This window comes from Staurois parvus, unplaced genomic scaffold, assembly GCF_062004578.1.
Source record: "Staurois parvus isolate SC_StPar_1 unplaced genomic scaffold, SC_StPar_1.0 ptg000108l, whole genome shotgun sequence".
NCBI lineage: Eukaryota > Metazoa > Chordata > Amphibia > Anura > Ranidae > Staurois > Staurois parvus.
The window spans coordinates 3,543,533-3,563,560 of record NW_028317904.1 but is presented as its reverse complement, the minus strand read 5'-3'; the positions used below and the strand labels follow the sequence as shown (position 1 = coordinate 3,563,560).

The window sequence follows — 20,028 nt, the reverse complement described above, 5'->3', positions numbered from 1 at the left end:
CTGGGCACTGTGTATTCTTGAAGAGCCAGGAATATGCTGTGGTTATTTCTCTTACCCTATCCAGCAGGCCAGCAGGAGTAGTGTGGAGGAAAGCAGTGGGAGCCGGAGTCGAGGGGGCAGAGCTGGAAGGCAGAGCTGATGGAGCAGCTCTGCACAGAGGAAGTTTCCTCCTGCTGTGCTCAACTGCAGAGCGTATTATTGGCTGCTAGTAGTCTTAGCAACCAATCACTGCTAGTCTCCTGTCACACTCACGTGTGATAAGGACTGATTCTGCTGACACAGGTGTCTATTGGCCTACTGGGGTTTTGGTGTTTTTTTTTTTTGGGGGTAGGGGAGTGGGCGCTTCATAATTGTCTGCCTGTAGGCTCCTTAGATGTAAATCCGGCCCTGCCCCCACCGCCACCAACATACTATGTTGATGGCAGTAAAAGAGTTAAGGGTGGTATGAAGGGTCATGTAAAAATATAACCACCCATAATGCAGGAAAGGAAGTGGAGTATGGAAACACAGACTGAGAAAAATAGTATCCCGAATCTCAAACAGGCAAGTAACTCACATTTTATTCTATGTATGAATTGTCCCCAACCTCCTCAACCTCATCACCATGTCAGTCAGTTGAAGGACAGGGGTCTTTCAGACTTTGGCTGAAAGACTTCTGCTGCTATCAGTCTGCCCAGGGAGAAGGGAGACAGTGGCGAGAGCTGCAGCTCTTGTGCACATCACTGGATTCGGATTGGGCTCAGGCATGTATAAGCTTGGGCTGTGGGGCATCTTGCAGCACAGAAGGTGTTTCACCTTAATGCATATAATGCATTAAGGTGAAAAACCTTAAGACTTTAGAACTAATGTAAGTGTCAGGTTTATTTCTTTGTGCTTTTTTAGAGACTGCTAGCTTCCCACTCCTTGGTCAGAACTTTTGTACAAGAGGTGGCTCACATTGCCACAATGGTGGGTCTGTTGGTCGTTGTTTGCTGTTGCCCGCCTTTCTTAGGATTGCTTTTGGACATCCCAGTGGTCTACGAATCTATCTGCCCTGTGTCCTGTGATGTATGATTAAGAAAAAGTTTTGTTTACCTTTTAAAAATCCTTTTTTGGAGTACATCACAGGACACAGGTACCTTCCCACTTTTTTCACTTCGATATTGTTCGATGACAAAACCAGGGCAAAACTGGGGATGGATGGGATTATGCAGTGCTGAGTCAAGCTTTGCTATTTGCTAGTGTTCAATCACGTGGAGGTGGAACATAATCAGTGGTATAAGAATTTAACTTTCCTATGTCTTGTGATGTACTCCAGGAAATTAATTTTATAGGCAAGTCCAAATTCACCTCAGTCCCCGCTTTGGATGTAATCAGGGAGGCACAGGTGGTGCCAGCGCTACCATGTTGCCTCCTGAGATAGCCAGAGACTCGAAATCCTGCAATAATGCATCTCAGCTCATTGGAGTAGTGCATTTTTGCAGGACTTTGAGTGCCCTAGAGCAGTGTTTCTTGACTTTTTCTTTTTAGTCATGGCACCCTTAAAAAATCCACACAACCATCAGGCACCCCATACTAAATTATAAAGAACTAAATGAATAGTATAAAATAATGTAGAAACATCCACACGTAGGACACCAAATGTTAGAGACGACTTGTTCTTACAAAGCTTATACACCTTTGTACATTGGTACTGATATTCCAGTGTTCCTCATCTCCCTCACTCAGCTAAGGTGTTGAAGGGGGTGGGGGGTTGGGGGCAGGAGAGAGGCAAACAAGAATGCAGATGCCTAATGTCCTCATCAACCAATTACATTATCGGTTGTTAGGATGCCAGTGGCTGGTCCACACAGTGCTCAAGGTTGTAATGCTGCACAATAAAAACCTGTGGTTTGTGCAACAAAGAGGCAGTCTTAATCTACTTGTTGGCTTGTCGGCAATCTGGGGAAGTTTATAGGCATTTTGCCAAGGCATCCCTAAAGAACTCAGAAGGCACCCTGGTTGACAAAGAGGAACACAGAGTCCAGCTTTGCTCGAAGGGTGCTGTCGCTGATGCTGCTTCTTGCTCATGTACTTCCATTGCAAAGGCTAATGGTCTCCCACATGGACTTTATGGACTTTTAATTTAGTTACATACCACCCCTCCAGCGCCAAATTTGTATATTTCTTGTAACCTTGGTTGAAAAAGACTGCCCTATAGACACATATTGATATATCAAGCAGTGAAAACTGAAACTAAAATAATTTAATCATAACAGCCAAGGCAATCTACCTCCATATTCAGTCTGAATCCCATGACAGCTGATGAAAGTGAGGAAAAATACAAAATTTAAGACTTCTCCCTAGAACAAGAGGTGAGCGTTATTTTCTGTGAACAATTGTCTAAGATGGGAATTCACCTCACTTTCTTTTAACTTTTCCTGTTGCATCACTGAGACAGGAATTGAAGGGAAATTTCCTTTGGTGGTACACAAACAGCAAGCAATACCCTTTCAGGTGGTGTAAACACTTCTCTATGCTATCCAAAACAAAAATGTTTTTGGGTATACATTTTAACCCCACCACACCCACACACCTACAGAGCAATGCCCTACCCAATAAAGCCACTCCTTTCTCACTTGTAAGCTAATCTCCACATTCTCTTAACCAGAACTGCCAGTCCAAGTGAAAAAGCAAAGCTGGTCTGTGCTACAGCATCCTGCATTTTGCTTCCGTCCTTTCCTATGGTTGTCAAAAGTACAAGCCAGAAAACAACATAAATATGTAAGGGCTGGTGTTGGGGCAGAAAGGCAGTTTGTAGTATTATGTGGGCAAAAGTGTGCCCATTTCAGAACAGGTACACAAATGTAGTTTGGTATGTACTATGAGCAAAATCCTTTTTGTTTTCTTATCACATTATACGTACATGATCTCTGATAAATAATATTATCTCAGGATAAATACTATATAACAAAAATATAAAAGTAAAAATCTCTAATTTGTCCTTTTTTCCTTGTCGTTTTTTTTTTTTTTTTAATTTAAGGATTTATTTTGTTATTAGAAGTATGCTATTCATTAGAAAAAATGGAGCACAAGCTTGTGTTGGTGTCTGTGAACATTTTAAAAATACCTTTTCAAACAATATAATACACAGAAAAAAATTGAAAAGGACATAATGTTTAACAATAGCTTTGTGTTTGCAACAAATCAATTCAATATTACTAAGTCTGGCAGCAAGTACATTGTTAATTCACCATTGTTCTTATTTGACCTGCTTACATTCCTATAAATGGAATTGATTACCTACAAACCCATTTAAAATGTATGAATAGGATGCAAGATGAACTAAAGCTGTTCCTATGAATCAGGGAAAGTCAAATGAGGACACTAGTCAGTGTGCTTACTTGACAACAGTGTTGTGAATGGATTTGTGTACAAATACAAATCCATTCATAAGCTTGGAAAGGAAGCTGCTACATCAATGGAGAGCGATATGGCTTCATCTACATTTTCTCATTTTTCCATTTTTTAAGCTTTCCACTTGTCACTTTGGTACTTTAAAGCAGCAAATAGGAGGGGGAGACAACCATAGAGTGGGCAATGACTTTGCAGATAGGAGAGGGCTGCCAGGTGCATATGGTGCATCATGGTATGGGTGACCAAACTTGGGGGGATGAGTGGCAGTAGGAATAGGGGTGAATAGGAATGTCAGGTGCAGTGGTAAGGGAAGGTAAATATAAGCATGTTGTAGTGGCAGGTGTAGTACTGGGGGAATTGGGGGGTGGTAGGGGCTGTGGTGGTGAGACTGGGGGTGTCAGGACTGGTGATAAAAGTGAAGAGATGGTGGAGGCAGAAAGCAGGCTTCTGGGGGAGGGTGGTGAGAGCAGTGATGGAGGGCAGAGTAGTGTGTGGCAGGGAGGTGCTGCATTGTAGATGAGGTAGTGAGAATAGGGGTCTTCAGGCATAGCGGTGACAATGTAGAAGGATCTCAGGTATGGCTGTAATATTGAAATAAATAGTGTTACATTGCCAGGAAAACTTCTAATTCAATATATAGTGTATAACAAAACAAAAAATATCAAAGTCCACCAAAAGTATGCAAAATCTTCATGCAGCAACTGTGCACCAACCACCAAGTGATTATAATGCTGCTTACCAAATCCTTAGACCCCACAACTCAAGAGGTCTTAGGCTCTGTTCACACCAATGCGTTTTTTAGTGCTTTTTGCAGAAACGCACTACAGTCCATTTAACATGGTTACCTATGGAACATGTTCACATCTATGCTTTTTTGAGATGCTGCATTTTTGGAAAGTGTCAGGGACTTTTTTAAAAGCAAAAAGCAGCATTTTTGCCACAACAGAGTTCAATGGAAAAGCTGCTGAAATGCATGCTAGTGCGGTTTTGCATTTTTATTCTGTCCAGCAACAAAAAATAATTCCACTTTAACAAAAAAAAAAAAGAGTTGAACAAAACGCGGTAAAATCATGTAAAAAAAAGCATCAAAAACGTGTAGAAAAAAGCAAACAAACTGCAAAAAACACTGGAGAAAGTATCCAATTCAAAATGAATATATTTGTGAACAGAGCCAAAAATCAGCATTTTAAAGATGACAAGTCTCACATGGATGGATGGCTCCAGCTCTCTTCATCTCATACCTGAGCAAGCCTCAAGCCTCACTCTCGCATGACTAGCATGCCCCAAAAGTGGTCACTGGATCACTCATATATCAGACTCAGCAGCAAAAGCACATACCAAGGAAATCCCATAGTGAAGTACTGTTTAAAAACCTTTATTAATAAACCAAGTGGGTTCCCACAAAACAAATAGTATGACAAGTATGTCGCACAGCACAGTTGACTCTCTGGGCAGGCCTGATAATTTCACCGCTAAACTCTGCCCTACACACCTTTCATCCCATAGGACGTCTTCCAAGGTGCAACACAGGGGCAACACTCTGTTGCCCTTGGAAGATGTCCTGTTACCTTTATTTAATTTGATTGATTAGAGTACCAAGTGCAGGTTAAGCACAATAATGGCTGTAATATTGGCAGGATGGTTAGCCCCAGTGATTTAAAATACCTCTGCCAGACTGGCAGCTTTAGGTACATGTCTACTGTGAATAATGTTAAATCTGGTACCGTGTACTCGGAAATTCTCTCACTTATCAGTCAGATTCAGGCCTGCCTGGAAATTTTAATCTGACTGCAAGAAGTTGACCGATCCACCCTGCATGTGAGGACCTTGGTGGATACTGACTACAGAAAATTCAGATTTAAGTTCTCATACACTTGTGGGATGAAAATCATCATTTCAACTTTTTATAATAAGCGCCATACAGTAAAAATATAAACTTTTGCCCTGCATCACTGAAGCTGTTCACTCCTTTTAAAATAACAAAATACGGAATTCTTGTAATGTAAAGTTTACTGAATGATAAATGCACTCAAATGAAACAGAAAAAAATATTTTCTAGACCTAAAGTTAATTTGAAAATAATTTGTGTTCTGCACATCTTATCCTGTTTCTCCACTTTTCCTGCCAAGTAGAAATATATACATACATTGTTGTTACAATATTACCTGCTGGGTAAGGGGAGTGTTGTGAAAGTCTGGCATTTTCACATGTTATATGGGAGGATCTCTTGGTGAGGCAAGGAATCGCCCCCTCATTTGCCTCTGCATGAAATCAGGGTGAGGTTGTAATTGTTCTAATTCCCACGATTGTCATTCTGGTGTGTAAATACAAGAAGCAAAATATGTGCCTTTTAAAAAAAATGTTTTTCACAAGCTATAAAGGTATTTGACTGTCATGCAGTAATCTACACACAAGGGTTGGATTTGGATTTTCTAATTAAGTGTTCTTGCATGGCAAGACCACTTACTGTTATCTCACATATATATTCTTATTATTATAGCCAAATTTACCACCCTAACTCCTCCCACAGTTTTTACACTACATAGACAGTAATAGACCGAAACGTGCGGATTGTCCCTGATTGGTGTGCTATTACTTTGTGGAACGTTTTGCCGAATGGTTCACGAAATATCAGCGTTTTTGTGGTGAAATTGGTCCCAGAGGAATGAATGGCGGAATGTTCAAAACTAGAGTGGGTGCTGACAAAAGCTAGAGTGTGAGCTGAGAAATCAGGACATGATTTCTAAACTGCCACCACTCCCTCATTTTCAAGCCCACCTACACAAATCTTATATCAAAACATTCAGCTATCCCTGCTGCCACTAAAAATGTCCACAGCTAAGCCATAGTCCTGAAAGTTTTCACAATATGACCATTTGTTTGCAACGCACGCCGCCCATTGACATTCATTGAAACTCCACTCTAGCCACCTCAAATTTGAAGGGCAATTTCTAAACTGCGACTGTGCCTTCATTTTTAATATTTCAGAGACATACTATGCATCAAAATGTAGGTCTGGGTCTTGTGATTCTCACAAAATAAAGCTCTTCGGTGTAGGATTTATTTGTTTGTTTGTTTTTAACTGCTCTTCTCTGCCCTTGCTGTAGAGTGCATTGCCATAGAAACCCAGGTGTGTGAGCAAGCAGCAGAGTGACAAGCCACTCCACCCAGTTACTCCGCCCACTCCAGTTGTAGACTACTGGTGGAGGCAAGAACACTTAACACAATTTCCCCAGAAATTGTAGCTTTTCTAGTTGTCATTGAAATTGGGCACATTGTCTCCAGTTCGGCAGCAGTTCACAAATGAGGAGCATCCTCAGGTAAAAGAGAAAGAATCCACACACATAGGATCCAATGAGAGCGCCAAACAAACGTTCAAGTGGTTAAGGTAATTTAGTTATAAAATTGGTTCATACCAAAATAAAGCAAAAGCATTCGGGGGTTGAAACATAGTCCCCCGTCACCAAAGTTTCAGAATTTTGACTGCAGGTAAGCAGATCCCAAATAAAACCACACTGTCATTTACTGCTTAGAAAGTTTCAAAAGGGCAGGTTATGCCAGTATTTGTGAATGCAGTAAAAACTTCTTTCTGCTACGAGTCAATGTTATTATTAAATTACTATGGACTTTTGGACGTTTGTTTGGTGCTCTCATTGAATTGTATGTATGCAGTAATCTCTGTCCATGTATCCTATACTTCCTTCCTTCCTCCTTAATGATATAATGTTCTACTTTAACTATGTCTTGGCATACTTGCCAAGTATCCAGGGATTTTGGAGCATCTGTATTTAGCAGACTGTCCCACAGGATTGAAGACACTGAGCACTCTGCTGCAAGCCTGCAAGTGAAACCTTTCAGCTCCTGGCAGTTGACACTCAAAGAACACTTTGTCCCTCAGGCCACCCATCTTTAGCCGTGCCCTCTACCCATTGTATGTATTTTGCTGCTGTTAGTCTAAACTAAAAGTATTCCTTGTCTGCAATAAGTCACCACCCCTTCCTGGCACAGCATATTTCTGCAGGTCACTATCCCTTCCTGGCACATCACAGGTCACTATCCCTCCCAGGTACAGCACTTCCACCATACCTCCTTGGTACAGCATGTCCTCACAAGTCACCATCCCTCTGCAGCACAGCCCATCCCTGCCGTTCACCATCCCACCCTGACACAGCACATCCCCACAGTTCATCATCCCTCCTTGGCACAGCACATCCCTGCAGCTTACCATTTCTGGCAGGCAGGAATCATAGGAATCACTCTAGCCACTCTATGCCCATTCTTCCCTTACTGTAACACTCTGCACACACAGACCACTTGCTCCTGGTAAAGCCAGCAGCATTTTTCTGGTCCTTGGAAACACTTCAGATCAATGACAACCATCCAGGGCTGGGAGAAGAGCCAGCCTGCGTAGATCCTGCACACTCAATCTCTTCACCTAGCCCCACTCAGCTTATCTTTGCAGGTCACATCTTCCCCGACGCGGTACTCTCTCACTGATCAACCTGTAGTTTACCATCCCTTGCTGCGAGATCTCATTGTCGCTACACAACGCCCCTCCCCTTCAGATTGCATCCCACCATCTGATTATGTCTGTTGGCCCTTGCAACCATCTAGTCCTAGGTCATTTGAGTCCAGAACATTGTATCCAGAGGCTACAAGCTAAAATTTCAGATGAAGGATAATCACTTCATTTTCTGTCACTTTATTGTTCTCAGACAAAAAGATTTTATAAGTCAAAATTTAAACTTTTTTTGTTTGTTTTTTTTACCTGAAGTTCTGCTTCAAAAGGTGAAGTATAGCCAATGCTATTTTAGCTATACTACTCCTGGGGATGAAGACTGAAGTGCACTCCTGTGACTATTTTGAGCCAACAGTGGGCTAAAGCCCACTGTCGGCTGACGTCACACAACTGCTCCAGGCTCTGAAAAGATCCCAGCCATATGGACTGGCAGCTGGCTCAGCCTTCCAGAACACCGGTGAGAGCCTGGGCCAGCTGCTCCCACCCCCTCCACAGCCCAGTGAGGCCACGCCCCCTGATGCATTTTACCCCGTCCACTGGGACTTAGTGTGCCCACTGGGGCCTCTATGACAAGTGCATGGCCTTTGTAGGAGAACTGTCTGATGCCACTTCACTCACTTACTCACACTCCAGTTGGGCTAGCAGTGCAGCTTTCTTTTTATTATGGATTAAACACTGCTAGATGATTGAATGCTGGAGTTGGCACCCCTGTCTAGGAGAACCAGGTGGATCAGTTTTTCCTCAACTTTTGAGATGTGCTCTAAGCTTTTCTACAGGTCACAGTGAGCAATTAGCGGTGTTTGACAGCTCAGTTCTCAGTCTTCGAGCTGTCGGGGGACACATGCAGCATTGGATCCACCTAGATGAGTATAAATGGGTTTTTTTTGTTTTGTTTTTTTAAACCCATACTTCTCTTTTAAGCAGAGTAAAATGATTGAAGCTTAAGCACGCTTTAGTGTGGATTCAAACGTGTGCTAAGTAGATTGAAGCTGGGGTTTCACAGCTAATCGACACAGTAGTCGTACAGTGGTACAATTCAGGTTTACATCAGCTCCAGGACAGGTTTAGGTCAGGTTCAAGTCAGGACCCTTTTTGAGTCCGTACTGAATCTGCACTGCCAGTGCACCAGACATACTGTATGTGAACAGGCACCATAGGAAGCAATGCTATTTCACATGTCATGTGACTTGGATGTGGTTCAGACCGCATCCAATCTGCTTATATGTGAATCGGCACTTATAAGAAGTCTTGGCTCAATAAACTTTTAATATAGGATTGAATTCTAGAGTGTGTTTTTTTTTTTTTATGTGGAGTATCACTGTGGTTGAGACAAATCAAGGGGAGAGCCTTAACCTGGGACAGGAAGAACTGCATACAGTATTCTGCCAAGCTCTATATTGTAAAGTGTTGACTTCAGCTAATTGATTTGTTACTTTGGGTTCTTAAAAATTCAATTTTGCTTTATGCTTTATTGAATATGTTAATTCAAGGTTGTCAAACTGACAGCCCTCCAGCTGTGGCCAAACTACAAATCCCATGAGGCATTGCAAGATTGACAGTTACAAGCATGACTCCCAAAGGCAGAGGCATGATGGGACGAAGCCATGTGGTTGGTGGCATAACATGTGGGGCGGAGCTTAGTGACAACAGTTATGGTTATGTACTTGTGGACCGGAAGTGTTGTGATTATTTAATACATTATTTTACACTATGGGAGGCTGTTCTCTCTTCCTATATGTTGAGGTGGAGTTGTGAAGAAATCCCTGTGGATGATCGTGCATTATTATTCCTTCAAATGTTATTACCAGCTCTGTGCTGCCATTTGGAGCCCATTCATTCAATGACCATGCTTGTTTGACCTATGTTGTTATATAGGTCCATTATTTGAGATGAGCGGCCATCCTATGGTGGAGGGGCACTTATTTCATGTTGCGGTGGAGCACTGTCAGTTGAAGTTGTGGAGCACCATTTATTGATGCACAGTATTCTTTGCCTTTTAGGACTATTTAAACACTTTTAAAGACTTTATTTTTACTTTGACACTATTTGGTCATTTATTGATTACATTGATTATTATTTTCATCCTTTTTTAACACTTTATATATTAATGTTAAGAGTTAGTGCAACACTATTGTTATATTATGTGACTTGCTCTAATTTGTATGTACTAAATATCTTTGGGACACGTGTTTAACATGGATCTAAACTATTTTTTTTTTCATTTTTAGGTGCTGTAATCTGCGCATGTTATAGTTTAAATGAACTGTGACTGTTACAAGTGGAGTTCTACATCAGCACGTATCACAGTGTGACCTGCTTTGAAGGATCTTCCTTGCTATAAAAGATGCCTAGACCTGGGCACTACACTTAGCCTTCATGTGAACGTTGACCTTTGCCACATCATCACTGAAATAAAATACGTGGATCTGCTCCTGCACCGTGTCCACGTCCCACCTGTCTGACTTGATTGGATTTGTACGTGTTATTACTGGCGTTTTCCTCCTTCCTTGGTGCCTTTTATTTTTTTTCTGGTGTGTGTTTTGTAACCTAAAACTTTCAAGATGATGTGTGAAGTTATGCCCACCATTAATGAGGACAACCGTCGGGGCTCCACTTACAGCTCCGACGATGCAAACTTTGAACAACTTATGGTCAACATGTTAAATGAGAGGGAACGGTTGCTGGAGACTCTCCGAGAGACGCAGGAGAGCTTGGCCACAGCACAGCTACGTTTACGGGAATTGGGTCATGAGAAGGAGTCTCTTCAGAGACAACTTAACATCGCCCTTCCACAGGTGAGATACACATTATCATCAATGTATAGAGACGTTTCCCATCAAGAACTATTTAATTTTGAAGAGGCACTTTCAAATTCAGTTGGGTAGGGGTGCAACGTTAAGGCTTCTCAATGCGAAACTCTAGATAAGGAACTAAATTCACATAGGATGACTGTTCTCTGCAAATGGAATTTTGTTCTGCTAGCCTGTTTTAGACACCCTGACACAGACACAAATTTAAGATTACAGTCTGGTGACTGAACAGAAAACCCTCTGGTGACATCATTCTACAGCATGTTCACAGCTTAGGTATACCTTCCAACTATTCCTTGGTTTGAGGAACAGCCCCCTGTTGACCTCAAATCTGTTTTCTAGCATTATTTTTCTTTTAGCTTTAGAAAAGTGAAGAATATAGGAAGTTATATTTGATTTAAAGGGTATTTGTTAGGTTTTTATATATTGTATGTATGTATTTTTTATTTTAAAGTGTTTATTATTATTATGTGTGTATTCTCTATTTTTAACAAACATTTGGTTTTAGCAAGTTTCTCTTGTGGTTCGGTAAATTTGAAATAATGCTTGTAAATAATTACATTTTTTCCAGCCAGCCGGTGGAGCCCAACACTCCTTTTCAGTTATTTTTTTTTTCATTGTCTTCAAAAGAATTTAAACATATTTCCATAAAAAATGGTTAAGGCGTACAACTTTGGCATAAACTGATATAAGCAATAAGGTACAGTCCTTTAGTCAATCAACTAGGTAAGTTTCATGCAAAATAAAAGGAATGAAAAAGATGTAGAGTTCAAATATTAAATTATATTCTAGTGCAATATAATTAATGTGCTAATCAAACTAATACATCATATTGTAATAGTAAATTGTGCAACACTATAATGCCCCTACTTCCTATTTATGAAACAGTGAAATCAGATGGCATGGTATGATATGATATGGTATGGTGGGAAATGATTTTAAAAGTGTTAGGCAATGTTGGGAGCAGTGATTGTGTCCGTGTGCTATAGTACGCCTGTGTGGACGATGGGCTTAGAGACACTAGCAGAATTAGACAGACCTAACTAGTGGTTTCAACTGAACACCAGCTAACCCTTTTGAAAGCAGAACTAAACCCTCCTATCCTTTACAGCCAATGAAGCTGCTATCTTAGCATCTGTTTGATCTGCAGTTGCCATGGTGCTGCACATGTAACCAGTTATGACTCCAGCCATTTGAAGGCTTGACAGTTTGGTTGAGAACACTAGCAACTGTGACAGTTATTAATGGCATGCCTTGAATGTAATTGTTACGGGAAGCAGGTAACTTCATGGGTTTAGTTCTGCTTTAGGGCCACATTAGCACAAGCGTGTTACAGCATATCCCCGTGCTAGGGCCGTGTTTGCTCCAGCATGTACAAATGGTCTCATGGCATTGTTCAAATTCAGAAAATAGAAAGGCAGGTTGTTTTCCAGGCCCAGGTTACAACACTTTTTGCTGCCGTGAGGATAAATGTTAGCAGATGTTGTCTCTAGGGCTCCCCTTAGTTTTTTTGTTTAAGAGGGCCTAATATGAGTTTTTGGGAAATTACCTACCTGATATTGTATAAATAAATACTCATGGGTGGACTGGTCTACCAAATATGGGCAAATATTTTCCAGGAATGACCGCTATGATGGCAGCTTGGGGGTAATTTGGTATCTGGCTGGATCCAGATATCACTGCAGCATAATGCTTGGCATCAAGCAAGACCTTGCTTGAGAACAGATAATTCATTTCTCACTGGAAGTCAAAAGACTTAATGGGTGAGCATCCAAATGGATTGAAAAGAGTTTAGGCGCCCAAATGGATTGAAAAGTGTTTAGGCGCAAGTATTGCAATTTTTAGGAATAGGCAGACACTTAGGTCTTTAGATTTTGCCAAAGAAAAGCTTATGGTGGTGACCTGCTACTGCTAGACCAGAAATGTTTATTAGATCTTTTAACGTGTGCCAATGGCTCAATGGCTATACTGAAGAATAGTGAGGACAGTCCTGGTGCATCCCTCTTTGGAACAAAAAGATGAAGGAGCAATGTTCACCATTATTCACATACGCAGGGACATTGGAATTACTTAAATGTCGGTTCAAAAGTTTGGACCAAAGACTACTTTTTCTAGATAAAACATTTTTCTGTGAGAAGTTGTCAAAAGCTTTTTTAATATCCAGCAAAAGGAGAATCACAGGGATATCTTTCTGTTTTCTGAAATGGTAGAGGAGGGATGTTAATCTGATTTTTGCTCCAGCTTAAAGAGTAACTCCACTGTTGTTGAAATATATCTCCTCTGGGTGATCAATGTACATTGCAGGGATTTTAATAAACGTTGTTGCAGATTCCTACCTGTTTCTACTCAGAAAAAGCTGCTTGTTGTGTGCGAAGTGAATCCGAATGGGAGTGAATTTTTAAATTATTAATCAGCTGATGCATTTGCAGTGTTCAAATGAGGAAAGCTGTGTCTGTATGTCTTTAAAAGTAATTAAGTAAATTGTGGCAGAGGGTGCCTAAAATCTTACTTATATCTTAGTGCAGACTTCTGGGAAAATAAGTACTCTGAGGTTGTCTCTGCTTCCTAGGGATTGATAATGATGCAGTACATTACACTGAGATTGGAGATCAGTAGCAGAAGTTGTAGGAAGTCCAGACTTGTATCAGCCTCTTCAGGGATGGTGATTAAGAACAGCTTGCCTTGATATGAACATTGCAACAGTGATTAAGAACCACTTGCCCTCTAGAGGATTTACCCCCCTTAATGACCAGGCCTCTTTTTGCTACTCGGCACTGCACTAATTCAACTAATAATTGCGCGGTCATGCAATGCTGTACCCAAACAAAATTTACGTCCTTTTTTTTCACACAAATAGAGCTTTCTTTCGGAGGTATTTGATCACCTGTGCGCTTTTTATTTTTCGCTCTATAAAAAGACCAAAATTTTGATGAAAATATTTTTTACTTTCAGCTATAAAAAATATACAGTAAACTCAAAGTTAGTTATAAATTTAGGCCAAAATGTATTCTGCTACATGTTTTTGGTGAAATAAATCCCAATAAGTGTGTATTGATTGCTTTGTGGGAAAGTTATAGCGTCTACAAACTATGGTATAGATACTGCAATTTACGCCATTTTTTTTGCTATTCAGTGCTGCACTAGTTTAACTGACAATTGCGCGGTCATGCAATATGGTACATAAATTATGTCCTTTTTTCACACAAATAGAGCTTTATTTTGGTGGTATTTGATCGCCTGTGTGATTTTTTATTTTTGGCGCTATAAACAAAAAAGTTTTGAGAATAACATTTAAAAAAAAACAAACAATATTTTCTCATTTCTGTCATAAAAAAAATAAGGCAAAAAACTAAAATTTCGTCATAAATTTAGGCCAAAATGTATTCTGATACATGTTTTTGGTTAAAAAAAAATCCCAGTAAGTGTATATTGATTGCTTTGTGTGAAAGTTATAGCGTCTACAAACTATGGTATAGATAATGGAATTTACACAGCTTTTACTTTCTGACTGCCCATCACATTTCTTGAGGTCCTAAAATACCAGGTTAGTACAAACACCCCCAAATGACTCCTTTTCTTCCGAAGACACCCTAAGCTATCTGCTGAGACTCATTTAAATGATATATTTCTCGCGCAAGCTATGGGTATATGTGGAATTACACCTCAAAATACATTCTGCTACTTTTATTGAGTATGGGGATACCACAGGTGTGAGACTTTTTGGGAGCCTAGCCACATACAGGAGCCTGAAATCCAATGACCACTTTGAAAGCCTGAAGGTGCGTAACTTCCTCATTTCACTTCCTCACTACCTATCACAGTGTTGAAGGCCCTGAAATGCTAGGATAGCACCAAACCCCCCCAAATGACTCCTTTTTGGAAAGCAGACACCCCAAGGAATTTAAAAAGTGGCATGGTGAGTATTTTGCAGATCTCATTTTTTCTCAAGGTTTTGAAATTTAAAAAATGAATAAAAAAAAACAAAAACATTTTTTCTTTTCTTTTTCGAAAACCTTGTGGCAACAAATGAGATCTGCAAAATACTCACCATGCTTCTTACCAAATTCCTTGGGGTGTTTACTTTCCAAAAAGTGGTCATTTGGGGGGGGTTTGGTGCAATCCTAGCATTTCAGATCCTCCCAAACTATGATAGGTAGTCAGGAACTGTATTGAGAAAATAAAGCCCTTTAAAAGCCTGATGGTGCTTATTGGATTTTGGGATCCTGTACTTGGCTAGACTGCCAAAACTTCTCTCACATGTTACCACATGTTATCCCCATATTCAGGAGAAGTAGTAGAATGTATTTTGGGGAGTAATTCCACATATACCCGTGGCATGTTTGAGTAATAAATCATTTAAGTAACAATTTTGTGTAAAAAAAAAAAAAAAAAGTAATTTTCCAAAAACTTGTGGTAAAAAAATGCATTCTTCTATTGATTCAACATGCCTCTCAGAAAATAGTTTGGGGTGTCTACTTTCCAAAAAGGGGTTGTTTTGGGGGGTGGGGGCATTTTATGCCCAGCATTAGAAGGTTATGCCACACATAACTCACTCTTCAAACCACCTGAAGCCTAAGCCTTTTCGGACACTTTTTGTTCACATGAAAAAAATCAGTATTTTTTGCTAGGAAATTAATTTAAACCCCCAAATATTATATATTTTTTTAAAGCAAACACCCTAGTGAATAAAATGGTGGGTGCTGCAATTTTTTATCTCACATTGAAAAATCGCTGCGCGTGTACTAACACAATTTGTACACTTTTTTTACTTTTAATGCACAAAAACGCAATATATTGGCCAGTTATTTGGTAAAATCTAAAAGATGATGGTATGCTGAGTAAATAGATACCAAACATGACATGCTTTAAAACTGCGCATGCCCCTTGCATTGGCGACAAACTGCATACGTTTTTAATATCCATAGGCAACGTTTTAAAAGCCTTTACAAGCTACCATTTTAGATTTACAGAGGAGGTCTAGTGTTAGAATTACTGCCCTTGATCTGATGTTAACGGCGATACCTCACATGCAGGTTTGCGCGTGGGGGGGGGGGGGGGGGCGATGGTGATTTTTTTTTTTTTTAGCTATTTTGATTTTTTAAATTATTTTTACACTGTCCCTTTCATTCATTTTTTTTTTTTTTTAATCACTATTAATGCTATCACAGGGAATGCAAATATCCCCTATAACGTCAATGGGTATTGTTATATATTCTTTTTTGAGAAATCTGGGGTCTATCAGACTCTAGGTATCTCCTCTGCCCTTACATTATCTAATCAAACCAAGATTGGTGTGATCAGATGCTTTCCCAATTTACAAATGCTGTTTATATCCTGCAAAACTGAAGTGATGAAATGCTCATAGCTTCCGATTTATTAGACTATAGAGATGATTAGCACCATTCTGGTCTCCAATCAGCTCTATGGTCAGCTGGCAGAAACACCGGCTGCATTCTCAGGTTCTTCCGATGGCACGGGACTGCCCGAGAAGGCCGTGGAAGGCAGTGGGGAAGGGGGGGCATCATCTCCCGCTGCTTGTTAAAGCAATCCTGCAGCTAATTAGCCACTAGGATTGCTTTTACATGAAAGCCTATCGCCGGCTAAAAAAAATAATTATACCAGGATGATGCCTGCAGCTGTAGGCATCATACTGGTATAACCATTCAAATGCCAGTGTGTGACGATCGTGGCGTCAGACCCTAGCCCTTCTCACCAAACTCGTGACCGAAGGACTAGCCAATCTAAAACCGCGCTGTCACGTGTGTAAAAATGCCACGCCCAGCTGCACCCTGCACAAAGATTTTCCAGCTAATGGACTACAATCTGTGTGTCTGCAGCCTGAGAGCGATTGTTACTGGGTCAGGTTAATTACGCAAATAACCCTTCACACTGCCACCACCTCCTTTTTCTACAGAGAAAGAGGAAACTCTGCAATATCAGCAATAACACTATGATGTTTGAATAATCGTTTGTATACATAATGTGACTGCAGACAGATGTCTGCAGACGTTTTAAAACACAGTTGCGCTCTTCAGAGACAGGGTTTCTTCGTTTGCATTAAAGAGCTTTAGAAACAGTTCAACACTTTCAGAAAGTAAGATTTATTACTAAAAGGTCAAAAGGGTGCAATATAAGGATTTACAGAAAAAGATGTAGCCAATATATATATATATATATATATATATATATATATATATATATTTATATATATATATATATATACATACAGAGAGCAGTAACACAGCAAAGAGATAACAGAAAGGAATTTTAGAGAGATAAAGTACTTGCCAAAGTCCTGGTTTAAGCAGATCAAGTTTCTTGAGCCAAAAGGGTGCCTTATCTCCCAGTTCTGATGTTCAAAGGGAGAATCTTCAACTTAGCTCAACTCAGCTTAGCTCAACTCCAAGCATAACAGCCTTTTTCTAGAAACTCAGCAGGGTGTCTCCTTAAAGCAGAGAACCAATCGCCTCATTTGGGGAGGGGTGTTGTAGGCGGGGAGCTCAGGCTATGACCAAATCCCTCACAAATTATACTATGGCCAATAACTTTTCCTAGGTACATGTAACATTCTATCCACGGGTAGATTAATACGCAGAATCATCTGCTGAACGTCTAGATATGAAATATGACATACCTGCTGGGATGGTTAAAGAGATATCATTTTCTGCTCTCCTGTTTGTGTCAGCTAGGGGGTGTAATATATCAGATGACTTGTATTAAAGTGACCGGTCTGAATATATGCCTGGTTTTTATGTAAGTCTTTCATATTACAAGATATGTAATCATAGCGGAAAGTGGGTTTTGAATGTGATGTCTGCTTTATGGCTTATCTGGAATGTCTTTGAAGCTCAGCGAAGGACTGGTTTATGGTTTTACGATCCTTTTCCAAGCAGAGTCTCGCAGACATATGGGGGCCAGGCTAATTGGGGTTTATAGCCATGAGCTCTCCCGCTGGGCCTTGATGCCTTTTTGAACTCCGCATCCAGGGACCACGTGTCACTCAACAGGGGAGGGGAGATGTGGAGGAGAGAGAGATACAAGATGGAGGATCCTTAGCAAAATGGGTGACCGCGTCCATCTCTGGCTTTCCTTCTATCTATCCCAACGCTCCTTCAGTGTTACCTATAATGCTACCACCTCCCCCTCTCTCCCCCTCTCTGTTGGGGTCCCCCAAGGCTCTGTCCTCGGGCCCCTTCTCTTCTCCATCTACACCTCCTCCTTCGGCAAACTGATACACTCCCACGGCTTCAACTGGCTTCAACTATCACCTCTACGCCGATGACACGCAAATTTACCTCTCCACCCCCCGCCTCACCCCTTCAGTCTCCGCCCGTATCACCCACCTACTGAACGACATATCAGACTGGATGTCGCTCCATTTCCTCAAATTGAACCTTTCCAAAACCGAGCTCCTGATTTACCCCCCAGCACGCGCACCCCCCCCACCGTCTCCATCACGACCAACAACGCCACCATCAGTCCCACCCCGCAAGCCAAAGTCCTAGGTGTCACTCTAGACTCAAACCTGTCCTTCCAACCCCATGTCCAATCGTTGGCAGACTCATGCAGGCTCCACCTCCACAACATCTCCAAAATACGTACGTTCCTAACCCCAGACACTACTAAACAACTCGTTCACTCCCTTATTATCTCACGTCTGGACTACTGCAACTCCCTTCTCACCGGCCTACCTCATCACAGACTATCCCCGCTTCAGTCTATCCTGAACTCAGCAGCCAGACTCCTCCACCTTACCAACCGCTCCACTTCTGCCACCCCCCTCTGTCATTCCCTCCACTGGCTCCTGATTCCCCAACGCATTAAATTCAAACTACTAACACAGACATACAAAGCCATTCATAATGCTGCGCCAAACTACCTCACCGACCTGATACCCAAATACCACCCAACCTGTACTCTTCGCTCCTCACAAGACCTCCTACTTTCTAGCTCCCTGGTCTCCACCTCCCACACCCGACTGCAGGACTTCTCCAGGACTTCCCCCATCCTCTGGAACTCACTACCCCAAAGACCCCAGACTGTAACCTACCCTCCTCACCTTTAGGCGCACCTTGAAAACCCATCTCTTAAGGGAAGTCTACCCCGCCCTCACTTAACAGCCGATCTACTCCACTCCTCCTACCACTCCATCCCCCACAGCCACTTCCTCCTGTACCACTATCCCCTCCCTCCTAGATTGTAAGCTCGAAAGAGCAGGGCCCTTGACCTCGTGTTTTGTTACTGTATTGCCTCATGTTCTGTCCCCCACTATAATGTACAGCGCTGAGCAAACCTTCTAGCGCTATATAAATACTGTATAATAATAATAATAATATGCACAATTGCTACACAGTGATGTACCAGTACGTCGCTGGTCCTTGTTGGGTATATATGCTATGTTCTTTTTTTTTTTTTTTTTAAGTTGTATGCAGCCTGTGGACTAAATGGGAAAAAAAAGAGAAGAAATATCTGCCAGAAAAAGTGTGTGGTATGCCCACTATTAGAATGTAACGCCCTGCATCCAACTACTTCTAATGGTGGGCACACATTAGGTCACACGGTGCCATATGCGCCAGTTCCAAGATTGTACAAAATGTCTAAATAGTGGCACGCTTCAATAAAAATTGTCCACGGTAAGTGGAAAAAAGATGACACCAAGTCCCAAACTATCCACTGCTCCCCATGTAGTCTGGGCATCCGGGGGCTCCACATGACTGTCTTTTCCCTTGTAAATCCGAAAATTATAAGTATAGCCTGTTGCCCTCTCACATGTCTTCTACATCTTGTCCCCATATCTGACACGCTTGCTGGGGAGAAATTGTTTGAGGCGGCCAGAAAAATTAATGAGGGACTCATCAACGCAGATGTTTTGCTGGGGAGTATAGACATCTGCAAATTTTTGGTTAAGGTGATTTACGTCGGGCTGAATTTTGTGGAGCCGGTCAAATTCAGGGTCATCTCAAGGACGACAGAGTGTATTGTCGTTCAAATGCATAAAACACATTATACTCTCATATCTATGCCGGGCCATGGCAGTAGAGAACACAGGCATAAGATGAATCGGGTCTGTGGGCCAATACAACCGCAATTTAATTTTTTTAGTAATGCCCATGTTGAGGGTTAGGTCCAAAAAAAATTTAAATTCAGAAACCGTAATGAGTTTCCATGCAAATGGTCTGGCAAGGTTTTAATTTGGGTTGGCGGCGATAAATTGTTGTGCATATAAATTGCTTTGATCCACAATCAATGCATACAGATCTTCTGTGAAAACCAGCTCCAAAAATTCAAGGGTAGTAGCTAAATTTGCTGTTTCCACCTGAATTC

At 41.2% G+C, this 20,028-nt stretch overlaps 1 protein-coding gene across 2 annotated transcripts in view; it reads left to right on the top strand.

The window, feature by feature from the left end:
- The window catches only part of PPFIA3 (PPFI scaffold protein A3), a 460,187-nt gene that overhangs the window by 83,235 nt on the left and 356,924 nt on the right, over positions 1-20,028 (top strand). For both annotated transcript variants that reach the window (XM_089671605.1, XM_089671604.1), the window contains exon 2: positions 10,123-10,689. In XM_089671605.1, coding sequence (XP_089527731.1) covers positions 10,456-10,689 — 234 coding nt within the window. In that variant the 5' untranslated portion in view covers positions 10,123-10,455. The remainder of the gene's footprint in view (positions 1-10,122; positions 10,690-20,028) is intronic.